The following is a 13,755-nucleotide window of genomic DNA, read 5'->3' as shown; positions in this document are numbered from 1 at the left end:
CTTAGGCCCCTGTGCAAACTGAACTCTTGGTACATCGGGGCAAGCACCATGTACACTCACTGGTAATAACGATTTCTATTTACTCGAAGTGTGCACTCCAGCCATCTAACAAAATTAATATGTATGAAGTACGACAGTTGGTATTCCTTATTTCTGCACGTTTATGATGACCTGTACTCCCACATCCACTTCAATGATGGATCATCTAAAATCACTACATCGGTTCTCCCCCCTGACTCTCACTCCTTTACCAGTTTCCTCCACCCCCCCCCCCCAAACTCTCACCCCCTTTTGTCCAACCCCCTATGCTTTGCCTCTCTCCACCCCTTCATCTACCTCTCCACCCCTCCATCTACCTCTCCACCCCTTCATCTACCTCTCCACCCCTTCATCTACCTCTCCACCCCTTCATCTACCTCTCCACCCCTTCATCTACCTCTCCACACCTTCATCTACCTCTCCACACCTTCATCTACCTCTCCACCCCTTCATCTACCTCTCCACCCCTTCATCTACCTCTCCACCCCTTCATCTACCTCTCCACCCCTTCATCTACCTCTCCACCCCTTCATCTACCTGTCCACCCCTTCATCTACCTGTCCACCCCTTCATCTACCTGTCCACCCCTTCATCTACCTCTCCACACCTTCATCTACCTCTCCACCCCTTCATCTACCTCTCGCCCCCTTTGTGTGCCACTCTCCCGCCCCCTTTGCCTGCCACCCTCACTACTTTTGCCTGCCTCTTCATCCCTTTGACTGACTTCAGTCTCCTTGTATTTTCATTTAATCCTTTGTCTATATGTTCAACCCTACCTGTTCACTTCCTCATCCTTTTTGTCATCACCTTTCATCATCTTTTTTTGTCCTCTCATTTTATCCTCTTGTTTGCCCTCACAGTTCATGATTAATTCCTCTATCTTTGTCTCTACCCATTTATTCTCAATGTTTGGCTTAATACTGTTTATTCTGCATATGTGTCTTTATATCTCTTTCTTCAACTTGTTTTCCCCATATTAAGCTTAGCCCTCCTTTTCTCAGCTTTCCGCTATACCCATTTTTCCCCACATTCAGCTTTATAAAATTTTCTCTTTTTACAATTTTAACATTCTCCTCTTTTTCTTTACCTTTGGCTTTATCTTCCACCTTTGGTTACATCTCTTTTCTGTACCCTGTGATTTTGTCTTCCATCTTCAGCCTTACCCACTTACCTCCTTTCTTCACTATAAGTTCTATCCTCCTCCTCTTCTTCTTTTTCTTCTTCTTCTTCTTCTTCTTCTTCTTCTTATTGTTGTTGTTGTTGTTGTTGTTGTTGTTGTTGTTGTTGTTATTACTCGTAAGCTTAATTCTCTTTTCGTCCTGCTATATCCTCTTTTCCTCCACCTTCAAATTTATACTTTTTTTTCTACATCTTTGGCTTTATTCTCTTTTTCTCTACCTTTAGTGGTTTCCTCCTTTCCTTGACCTTTTAGCTTTAGCCTCTTCTATCATCTATTGCATGTGCTGAGAGTAGTGTTTCACAAATGCTAGTGGCCGGTATTGCACTGAGGCCATCATGCATTGACCTCTCCTGCCTTAATTTAGAAACTTTCAGTGGTCACAGATGAGGTGTATGACCAAATCATGTCAAACATTATCGAATCATTTTTGCGCTAGACCACTTATTTCCACACTTTAAGAAAAAAAGTGACTTGGTGCGGTCTCCATGCTTCTGAGACTGTGTAAGTGAGCAGTTTCTCAAAATAAGGATACTAAAGAATCTTACAAACATGAATGGAGTTCTCAGTTTAAACAGGGCTTGAATATATTGGTACTAATATCTTTCGTCATTCTCGGAAAGCCCTGAGATGCAGCACATACCATGGAATGATAGCATAGTAGCCGAAATAATAAAGGAATGCAAAACACTGTAGCAGAAGCAGGGAATCAGATTCAGTTATTAATATGGCCGCAACACCAGTTGCATCTCTCAGAGGAGTTCGGATCCAGGTGGCTCGCTTCGTAGCAGCACTGCTGTGAGCTCCTGATAGACGCAATTAGGTCACGCTGGGAAATAAGCTACCAACTCGCTTGTGCTCACGGACATAGGAGGGGATTCAGAGAGATTAATCTTCACGTCTTCAGTGAAATGGTGACATTGTCGCTGGGATGTAGCGATCACTGTACTGTTTAGTAATACAAAAATGTTCTTTGTCGATCATAAATTTCTTAGATTAATATAGGAGCAATTTTAGTGCCATACTCACGTTCATTTGATGTAAAATACACGCTACGAATAACATATCATTGTGAACTGCATCAGTATCGTAAGCAGTAGTTCACCTCTTTTCATTCTTAACTTCATACCTGTTATTTGTTACCACGCATTTTATAACTGATAACACATGTGGCATCAAGCGGACATACGTTGATATTAATACCTTATGGTCGAAACAAAGAATTTTATACTAATAAAGTTACATAATTAATTTTTTGTTTATCTTCTGACTGGTTTGTTACGGCATGTCACGAAATTCTTTCCTTCCAACATTTTCATCTCAGAGCAGCAATTACAACCTACATCCTCAATTATTTTAATACATAATCTCTGTCCTCCTCTAAAGTTTTTACCCTCTGCAGCTCCCTCTACTACCATGAAAGACATTTCCTGATGTCTTAACAGGTGTACTATCATTCTGTGCTATCTTCTTGTTATTGTTTTCCAAATAATCCTTTCCTCGCCTATTCAGCTGAGAAACTCCTCACTCCACACCTAATCAGTGCACCTGATTCTCGACATTCTTCTGTCACACCACACCACATCGCAATTGGTTTGGTTATCTTCTGTTCTGGTTTTCCCTCAGTCCATGTTTCACTGTCACGAAGTGCTGTGCTTCTATTGTCATTAACAGAAATTTCTTCGTCAAATTAAGGCCTGGGTATGACACTAACACCCTTCTGTTGGCCAGGAATGCCGTTTTTGCCTGTCCTAGTGTCTTTTTATGTCCTCCCTGCTTCCTCTATCATGGGTTAGTTTGCTTTCAAGATAGCAGAATTCCCTAACTTCATCTACTTCGTGGTACGCAATTCTGATGTAACGTTTCTCGGTGTTCTCATTTCTGCTACTTCTCATTACCTTTGTCTTCCCTCTAGTTACTCTCAATACATATTCTGTACCCATTAAATTGTTCATTCCATTCAAAACACCCTGTAATTCATATTCATTTTCACTAAGGATACCAATTCATCAGCGACTCTTATAATTGATCTCTTCGCCGTGAATTTTAATCCCACTCATGAACTTTTCTGTTGTTTCCGTCGTTGCTGCGAGAAATTGCATCTCTGCCTTACACTCTTTCTAACCCGAGCACTTCGCTCTTTGCCTTCCATTCTTCTTCTTGCCTCTTATTTCTTCTACATATAGCATATTACCTGTCTTTCCATACAGCTCACCCCTATCTTTTTCAGAATTTCTAACATTTTTGCATCATTCGACGGTGTCGGACGCTTTTTTAGGTCAACAAATCCAATGAACGTGTCTTGATCTTTCTTCAGCCTTGCTTGCAACATTAGCACTGCCTTTCTCGGACCTTTACCGTCTCTAAAGCCCAACTATTCGTCATCTAACAGATCCTCCATTTTCTTCTCCATTCTTCTGCATATTATTCTTGTCAGAAATTTTCGATCAGCGAGCTGTTAAGCTGATTGTGATATAATTCTCGGACTTGTCAGATCTTTCTGTCTTCGGAATTTTGCGGATGACATTTTTCGGAAGGTCTGCCGCCAGTCTCATACATTCTACACACCAGCGTGAATACTCATTTTGTTGCCATTATTCCACAACGATTTTAGAAATTGCGATGGAATCTACAGCTATATGTACATGGATACTCTGCAATCACATTGAAGTGCCTGACAGAGGGTTCATCGAACCACCTTCATAATTCTGTTATTCCAATCTCGTAAAGGGCGCGGAAAGAATTTACCTATGCCTTCTGTCTTAAGTCGTTCAAAGCCCCCTTAAATTCTGACTCTAGTACTGGACCCCCTACCTCGTCCCTGTCGTCTCTTCTTTCTTCCTGTATCACGTCATTAGACAAGTTCTCCACCTCCCAGAGGCTCGCAATGTTCTCTTGCCACCTATCCGTTTTCTCGTCTTCATTTCTACATCTACATCCATACTCCGCAAGCCACCTGACGGTGTGTGGCGCAGTGTGCCTTGAGTACCTCTATCGGTTCTCCCTTCTATTCCAGTCTCGTATTGTACGTGGAAAGAAGGATTGTCGGTATGCTTCTGTGTGGGCTCTAATCTCTCTGATTTTATCCTCATGGTCTCTTCGCGAGATATACGTAGGAGGGAGCAATACACTGCTTGACTCCTCGGTGAAGGTATGTTCTCGAAACTTTAACAAAGGCCTGTGACGAGCTACTGAGCGTCTCTCCTGCAGAGTCTTCCACTGGAGTTTATCTATCATCTCCGTAACGCTTTCGCGATTACTAAATGATCCTGTAACGGAGCGCGCTGCTCTCCGTTGGATCTTCTCTATCTCTTCTATCAACCCTATCTGCTACGGATCCCACACTGCTGAGCAGTGTTCAAGCAGCGGCCGAGTCATTTCCTTAGGATTCTTCCAATGAATCTCAGTCTGGCATCTGCTTTACCGACGATCAACTTTATATGATCATTCCATTTTAAATCACTCCTAATGCGTAGTCCCAAATAATTTATGGAATTAACTGCTTGCAGTTGCTGACCTGCTATTTTGTAGCTAAATGATAAGGCACCTATCTTTCTGTGTATTCGCCACACATTACACTTGTCTACATTGAGATTCAATTGCCATTCCGTGCACCATACGTCAATTCGCTGCAGATCCTCCTGCATTTCAGTACAATTTTCCATTGTTGCAACCTCTCCATACACTACAGCATTTAATACTGGAATTCCCATTCACTCTTAGTATTACCGCCCTCGCTTTTAATTTCACCGTACGTTGTTTTGACTTTCCTGTTTGCTGAGTCACTCCTTCGGACAATTGTCTCTTTTTCGATTTTTTCATATTTTTCGTGCAACCATTTCGCTTTAGCTTCTCTGCACTTCATATTTCTCTCATTCCTAATCGACTTGTATTCTCTACTCCTGAATTTCTGTGCTCATTTTTGAACTTCCTCCTTTCTTCGAATAACTCAAGGATTTATTCCGTTGTCCATAGTTTTTTTTTTTCATTTACCTTCTTACCTCCTACATTTTTCTTTTCTCCTTCTGTGACTGCCCTGTCCGTTCCTGTAGAGAAGGCAAAATAGCGTGGCGCAGGCCAGTGATAAATTAACAGTATGTACTGTTCATCGCATACTGTTAGCGCAATACGACCGGAAGAAAGGGCTGGCCTCACTGGTTACTTTCTAGGCTGGAGCGCAAGAGAAGGAGAAGAGCGCAGAAGACAGCGGCCCAGGGGAAGGCGAGGCCGCTCCCGCAGCCGCCTCCTCGGCGTCCACCGCCCCCTCGGCCCCCGGCGCCACCCCCGAAGGCGGGTCGCCGGTGGTGGTGCAGACAGAGGCCGCGGCGCCGCCGCCCGCCCCCGCTGCCGCCCCCGCAGCGGAGCCGGTGCTGCCGCTGCCGCAGCCGCTGCCGCCCCCGACGCCGCCGCCGTCGGTGCCGCACTACCACCACCAGGCGCCGCCGCCGCAGCACGGCGCTCCGCCCCCGGCGCCGCCTCCGCCACAGCCCCCTGGGCTCGACGTGGTCGGCAGCGGCGGCGTCATCGAGCTGCGAACCACGTCCTCCACCACTTCGCCCAGCAAGAAGGTAACTCGACTGCTGCTGCTGCTGCTGCTGCTGCTGCTGCTCCTCTCCTGACATGTCCACTCCAAGGCGGCTGCCTCGGAGCAAGTGGGTAGAATAGAGGCAGCTTGTCTCCGGGGTTGCCATGGCGCTAACACTGAAGCATCCGGAGGTACACGTTAAAAAACGTCCGAAATTGTGCTAAACGGATTCTCTGAAAATTATTTCGATCAGTTAGTTCATGGGCCCACAGGAATGGTAAACGGTCGTGAAAAGACACTTGACCTCTTCGCAACAAATAATCCTGAGCTAATAACGACCATGTGTGAGTGTACCGAGATTGAATATTTTAACCCCCAAATCCTCCAAAATCAAACGAAAAATAGACCTATTCAAAAAAAAATTCGACACTTCCTGGCAGATTATAACTCTGTGTCGGAACGAGACTCGAACTCGGGACCTTTGCCTTTCGCGGGCAAGTGATTTGGAAGGTAGGAGGCGAGGTACTATCAGAAGTAAAGCTGGGAGGACGGGTCGTGGGTCGTGCTTGGGTTGCTCAGTTGGTAGAGCACTTGCCCGCGAAAGGCAAAGGTCTCGAGTTCGAGTCTCGCCCCGGCACACAGTTTTAATCTGCCAGGAAGTTTCATATCAGCGCACACTCCGCTGCAGATTGAAAATCTCATTCTCGAAATAAATATTCATTTAACACCGTCCTTAGAGACAATCTCCACTCCTTCCAAATCAAGAGTGTAAGTGCAGACCACATGTGGCCTACGTTCAAGGAAATACGAGGGTTGTTTTTTAAGTAAGGGCGGTTCGCGCGTATAGTCCCGTAGTTCGCGCGGACGCCGCAACAAGCCACCGCGCCACTTGCCGGCATCCTTCCCGTTCACACTGATGCAAGTTGCAGCTCTGTAGCTGACGTGTACGCATCGCTGTGCTTCTTTACAATGTTTACGATTATTGAATAGCCCGTCGCGGGTGAGATACTGTCAGTGATACGTTTTTTGACCGCGAGAAACCTACCAGGTGCAGAAATTCATCGTCAGTTAACAGAAGTTTATGGCTTGAACGCAATGAGTGAAGGTAAAGTGCGTCAATCGGTTAGAGAGTTTAAAAATGGCCGTCAAAACGTCCATGACGAAGAACGCTCAGGCCGGCCCTCTGTGATCACTGATGAATTGGTGGCTGCAGTCGAAACAAAGATTCACAATTTCCACACTTTCTTTGGAATTTCCACAAGTTTCAAGATCGGTTTTGTACACAATTGTGTCTGAAAACCTAAACTTTAAGAAACTGTGTTCTCGGTGGGTACCCAGACTCCTCACAGAGGACCACAAAGGGAAGAGAGTTTCCACTTCATTGGACTTTTTGTTTCGTTACGAGGAAGAAGGGGATGACATGTTGAGTCAAATTGTCACTGGAGATGAAACATGGGCATCCCATATCACTCCCGAAAGCAAGTGAAAATCGATGGAATGTCGACACACAACCTCACCCGTCAAGGTCAAAGCCAAACAGACGCTGTCAAAGTGCAAGATTATGGCAACTGTGCTCTGCTACCGGCGCGGTGTTTTGCTAGTGGACTTTATGCCACGAGGAACGACAATCAACTCAGATGCCTACTGTGCAACTCTAAAGAAGCTCCGCAGAGCAATTCCAAACAAAAGGCGCGGCATGCTGACATAAGGAGTTTTGCTCCAGCACGATAACGCTCGGCCTCACACCTGCCAAAAGACTCGGTATTTGATTGATTCTTTTGGCTGAGAAGTTTTGGACCACGCACCATACAGCCCCGACCTTGCTCCTAGCGATTTTCATCTTTTCCGGTACCTGAAACACCATCTTGGCGGGCAGCGCTTCAATGACAACGATGAAGTGAAAGCGGCCGTGAACTCTTGGCTGTCGGAGCAGGCGGCCGAGTTCTTTGAAGAGGGAATTAAAAACGTAGTTGTACGGTATGACAAGTGCTTAAATAAACAAGGCAACTATGTCGAAAAATAGGTAAAAGTGTGTAGAATCAGAAAATAAAAGTTTTTTTACAAAAGTATTTGTATCTTTTTTAAAAAAATAAAAACGGCCCTTACTTAAACAAAAACCCTCATAGTATCGACCACAATTGAGACATCTGTACCAAATAAATTAACAAACGACGGATCTCATCCCCATTGGTACAAAAAGCGGGTCGGAACACCGTTCCAGGAAAAACGAAGAAAGCATGCCAAATTTAAATGAACGCAGAATCTCTAAGACTGGTGATCTTTTACAGAAGCTCGAAATTCATCGCAGACATCAGTGCGAGATACTTACAACAGGTTTCACAACAAAACTTTGTCTCGAAACATGGCATAAAATCCAGAGCGATTCTGGTCGTATGTGAAGTATGCTGGCGGCAAGAAACAATCAGTGCCTTCTCTGCGCGATAGGAATCTAGATACTATCGAAGACAGTGCTGCCATAGCAGAATTACTAAACACAGCCTTCCGAAATGCCTTCACAAAACAACAAGAAGTAAATATGGAAGAATTCGAATCAAGAACATCTGTCAACATGAGTAACGTAGAAGTAGATATCCTCGGAGCGGTGAAGGAACTTAAATCACTTAACAAAAGCGAGTCTTCCGGTCCAGACTGTATACCTATTACGTTTCTTTCAAAGAGTGCTGATGCAATAGCTCCATACTTACCAATCATATATAACAGCTCGCTCGACAAAAGATCCGTACCCAAAGACCGGAAAGTTGCACAGGTTTAGTAAACTCATCAGAAGATCAAAACTACCTGCAAAACGATATGTAAAAGATATGTGAATGGTGCGAATTGTTGGTAGTTGAAGCTAAATAACGGAAAGTATGAGGTCATCTACACGAGTGCTAACAGCAATACGTCAAACTTCGGTTACACGATCCATCGGTCAAATCTAAAGGCCGTAAATGTAACGAAATACCTAGCGTTTAGAATGTTGAACACTTAAATTGGAATGAATATTCAGAAATTGCTGTGGGGAACGCGAACCAAAGTCTGTTTTTTATTGGCAGAACATTTAGTAGATCTGTTACATTTTCTAAGGAGAATGCCTGCACTACGCTTGTCCGTCCTCTTTCAGAATACTGCTGCACGGTGTGAGATCCTTATCAGGTAGGATTAACGGAGTACATCGAGAAAGTTCAAAGGAGAGCAGCACGTTTTGTATTATCGAGAAATAGAGGAGAGTGTGTTACTGACACGATACAGTATTTGGCCTGGACACCGTGAAAACAAAGGCGTTTTTCGTTACGGAGGTATCTTCTCATGAAATTTCAATCATCAACTTTCTCCTCCGAATACGAAAATATTTTGGTGACGCCAAACTACATAGGGAGAAATGATCATCGTAATAAAATAAGGGAAATCAGAGCTCGCACAGACCGATATAGGAGTTCGTTTTTTTTTCTGTGAGCTGTTCGAGAGTGGAATAATACAGAATTATTGTGAAGGTGGTTCGATGCACCCTCTGCCGGGCACTTAAGTGTGATTTGCAGAGTATCCCTGCAGATGTAGGTGAGGTTCTTGGTTACACAGGTTCTTATCGTCTCCATTTTACCCTGAGTAATCAAACCGCTCAAATTAGCAAGTTTCTGCAGTAACCGAATTTCAGTATTGTCCTGCTGTTACTTCCAGTAATAAACGTAGAACTCGAACAGGTATCGAAAAATTGTTATGAAGCTAAAGGAGTAGAAGATCACGATCGATGACGCTGACATAGAAATTGGTTTCTTGTGTGCAGGAAAGGTTGCGAAGGTGAATGAGACGAGGCGGCAACAGAGAGAGGGAAGGGTCACAAGCTGATGACCTCCCTGTATCGTCACTTTTGGATGCTAGCAGTTTTTCATCCTGAAACAACAATAAACATAAATTATCCCAAGTTTGCAGTAAAATTATAGGTATATCCATCAGATTTACGCCCTCTTCCAAGGAACACTATGGATGTTTCCACCACATACGATGCCCCATGTTTCTTGTGACTCCTCCCGTGTTTAATCTTCTGAAGCATCTGGAGCACAGTACGTCATTACTAATGTACGTTTTAAAATACTTCCGAACCAGGGATGCTGCCGTGTAGGGGTACTACCGCATAGACGAGGTGGGGGCAAGTCTCATACACTGTACTTAAACTCGTACCCTCTAATACACCACTCCGCGCGGCAACAAGTACAGTCATGGAAGTAAGTATTCATACAGTACGTGGCGACCAACTACGATCGTGTGCAGTAAATCACCCACAGCGCCGATACGAATAAGTACGATGATGTAGCGTCGGATAACCATGTTCTTGGTAATGAAGCTTCCCGTATGCCATGAATTTATTCTGGGAAAATAAAATATCTTACACTCTGCACGGTCTACCACAGGGCAAAATGTATTCCTACAGCGGACTACATTCAACCAAACAAACGGCTGACGCATCCCCGGAGTGCGTGCCACACTTGTGTAGTCGTTTGGCGGCCGTGAAGCAACAGCACGTCGGACGTGGGTACCGTGGAACAGCAGAACAGGCCGCAAGTGGAAGGAAACGACCATTGAGGAACGAAACATCGTTGTCGCCCAATATCTTCAACACAAGTCGTACGCCGAAATTGCGAACATCATAGGACGAAGCCGAGCGACCGCGAAATCTACCATTAAGCGATATAAGGACAGACATGTAGTAATAAACAGTGAACGACACGGTCGTATTGTTTAGTGATGAAAGCAAATTTAATGTCGTGCACAATGATGGTAGGATCATGGTCTGGAGAAGACCGAATACAGAACTCGGGGCCGGCCTGAGTGGCCGAGCGGTTCTAGGCGCTATAGTCTAGCGGTCGCAGGTTCGAATCCTGCCTCGGGCATGGATTGTGTGTGATGTCCTTAGGTTAGTTAGGTTTAAGTAGTTCTGATTCCTAAGGGGACTGATGACCTCAGAAGTTAAGTCCCATAGTGCTCAGAGCCGTTTTGAACCATTTTTTAACAGAACTCGGGCGAAACAACATTCAACGCGCAGTGGAGCACGGAGGTGGTGGAGTGATGGTATGGAGCTGTATGTCAGCCTCCGGTGTCCGAAAATTAGTGTTCGACATCCGTAGGAAGGCCTCTTTGAAAGAGGCTCTCGTTCGAGAATGGGAAGGTATCACGTCGGAAACTGCAAGACAATTGGTCCATTCCATGCGACGGAGGTTGCAAGAAGTAATAAAAATGGTTAAAATGGCTCTTAGCACTATGGGACTTAACTTCTGAGGTCATCAGTCCCCTAGAACTTAGAACTATTTAAACCTAACTAACTTAAGGACATCACACACATCCATGCCCAAGGCAGGATTCAAACCTGCGACCGTAGCGGTCGTGCGGTTCCAGACTGTAGCGCTAGAACCGCTCGGCTACCCCGACCGGCGAGAAGTAATACATCGGAAGGGTACGCATACGAAGTATTAATCATGTTCTGGCTTTGTTAGAAGAGTTATTTTCTGTTGGTGTATGAATACCCAGCGCAGTAGAGAACTTGACGGATGTTTTTGTATTTTGTTTTTTAAAGGCTTGTTCATTCTCATTCTATATACCAGCATAGCTGCACTGGCGACTGGCCAATGTGTATAGCGCATACCCAGTTAGTGTTTTTTTTTTCGTATTGTCAATAAAAGCAGTTTACTTTTCCACGATCTAGTGTGTGAATACTTATTTCTATTACTGTACGTTATTCTCTCTGTAATGCCGTACCGATTGTGACGTCACTGATTTGTTGCTATTTTTCTAATTGTAGGCATCGTTATTCAAGTATGCTCCTTCCAATTTCTGTAATAATCCAGTGTTTGTAAACATTGGCAATAATGACTCGATTTCTCTAAACATAAGTGTTGTTTAGAAACTAAAAAAATTAGCACTGCTGCTATAGAAATATGTTGGTTTTCTTACCCAATTATTAGGAAAAATGCAAACAAATGTTAGACTAAGGAAAAACCGAAAATTATCGGTTACTCAGAACTAGAATATCGGTATCGGTTTTAACCGGTCGGTTTTTCCCATTCCTAGTCTGTCAACCCGCTCTTCAGAACGTTCGCAATGCATCGCGTTTGTCACGAGGGGCAGCTGCGTGATTTATTTTTATTTCATGAATTGCAGGGCGATCGAAAAGCCAGGCACGCACAGCAAAAAGTGTGTGCATATGTGGGTTTATTGTACGAATTTTATTTCATAATCCAGTGGTTCTCAATCTTTCTTAGACCGTTACCTCTGACAAGCTAGTAGCCGCCCCCCCTCCCCCCCCCCCCCCCCCCGAGTGTAGGCACATGTTACAAAACATACTTCCCCTGGATTACTCCTCTCCATTGCAGCAATTGCTTGACCTCCACAGTGCAGCTCCATTTAAAATCAAACAAGTTTAGATTTATGCACTGCACTTACAGTTTGTGGATCACTTGATTGCTGGACTCTGTTAATCGCTCCTGTGAACGGGAACGCGGTCTGCAGATTTTGGTGCCTCTCGCGTCGATCTAGAAAAGACAACCTGAAAATGCCTAAATAAGGCGAAACGCTTCGTTGAAAAATAAAAAACTAAAATTGCCACCAAGACTGTTTTTAACTAATAATAATAATAATAATAATAATAATAATACTGTGTAAAGCCTTAAATAGTTATTCAATAATTCAAGAACAGTCTTAATCGCTTTTATTATTATTATACCGCCAACCGGTTTCAACCCGACGTAGGGGTCATCTCCTGGGCGTTTACACCATTGCTCGACTGCTGCTAGTGTCAGTTCTGTCTACATAACGGCAGGAAACTATCAAATTCTCCACAACCATGTTGTCCAAGAATTTAAATAGTTATTACTATGACATGCTCTCAATTAATCCATTCATCTCTTGCGGAGCGAGCAACGAAGCAGTTTCGGGATTCCTCCAGGTAGTATCTAAAACTCGGGGAAGACATGTTCTTGGGATATTTATCGTTTGTTACGTATATGTCTCACTTTTGTTATCAGCTGTGTACAGGACAAAGCGCAACGAGTATGTGTAGTGTGTGGGTTGTGTGATGAACCTATGACCTCCATCATATGAGTGCTGCTAATTGAAAGTAATTATTGATAACTTATATAATCAATATTAGAGTCGTACAAAACTGTAATAATAGTAATGATCTTTTGAAAATAATTTAGTTTTGTGACTGATACAGAATCGAATCGGTTAGTTTTTGCCCTTCAGGAAATTTCATTTTACCCCTTAGGGGGTGATTAAACCCATGCTGCGAACCACTCCTATAACCCCACCCGCAATGTTCATAAAATATGCTCAAAACGGTTGCCCTGTTGAGTAAAGCATGCACGAACTCGTTTTTAGCTAGCACATTGGCACCCTGCACTGTACGAGGTGTGTAAATAAAGTAATGAGGCTTATTTTTTTCCTATTTCATTGCAGTAACATTACAGTTGAACACTGTCCCCTACAAAGTGCCTTCCATGGGAGGCCATAGAGCACTGGGGACGGTTCTTCCACTCCTCACAGCAGTGCCGGAACTCTGATACTGGAATAACCTGCAGCTGGTCGGTTACAGCCATCTGAATGTTCTCCACGGCCCAAAAGCGACGTTGCTTGAGGCGTCGATGCTGTCTCGTCACCGGTAATGACACGTTCGAGAAAACTCAAATCATTTTCCATCGATTTCGAGAAGTCAACGCGCCTTTCCCTCTTCACGTGCTTTTGGAGTTGTGCTATAGTTTTCACAGAACCAGAGCAGATTTTTCTCAAGCCCAATTCATTGGATAATATCTGATTAACGGTGTTGTGATTCAAAATACACTCTGCCCTGCTCACTCTGTCGGCCGATGATATGCACGCACGAGGTCCCTGACTCCGTCGACATTCGCATCAGCCCTTGAAAGCGGAGGCTTCCATTACTCCGTTCATCTTCAGTTGAGTGTCCTCCGAAACATGTGGGCCCTTGTGAAAGCACTGTCTCTGTAGGCCTGCCGAAGTTTCGCAA

The 13,755-nt window shown here is 44.2% G+C and overlaps 1 protein-coding gene across 1 annotated transcript in view; it reads left to right on the top strand.

The window, feature by feature from the left end:
• LOC126291578 (basic proline-rich protein-like) overlaps positions 1–13,755 on the top strand; it is a 198,363-nt gene that overhangs the window by 16,700 nt on the left and 167,908 nt on the right. The window contains exon 3 of the mRNA XM_049985112.1: positions 5,386–5,784. Within this exon, the coding sequence (XP_049841069.1) occupies positions 5,386–5,784 (399 nt within the window). The remainder of the gene's footprint in view (positions 1–5,385; positions 5,785–13,755) is intronic.

The sequence above is a fragment of the Schistocerca gregaria genome, chromosome 9 (genome assembly GCF_023897955.1).
Source record: "Schistocerca gregaria isolate iqSchGreg1 chromosome 9, iqSchGreg1.2, whole genome shotgun sequence".
Lineage (NCBI taxonomy): Eukaryota > Metazoa > Arthropoda > Insecta > Orthoptera > Acrididae > Schistocerca > Schistocerca gregaria.
The sequence above is the reverse complement of the archived record's forward strand: the minus strand, read 5'-3'. Positions and strand labels throughout refer to the sequence as shown.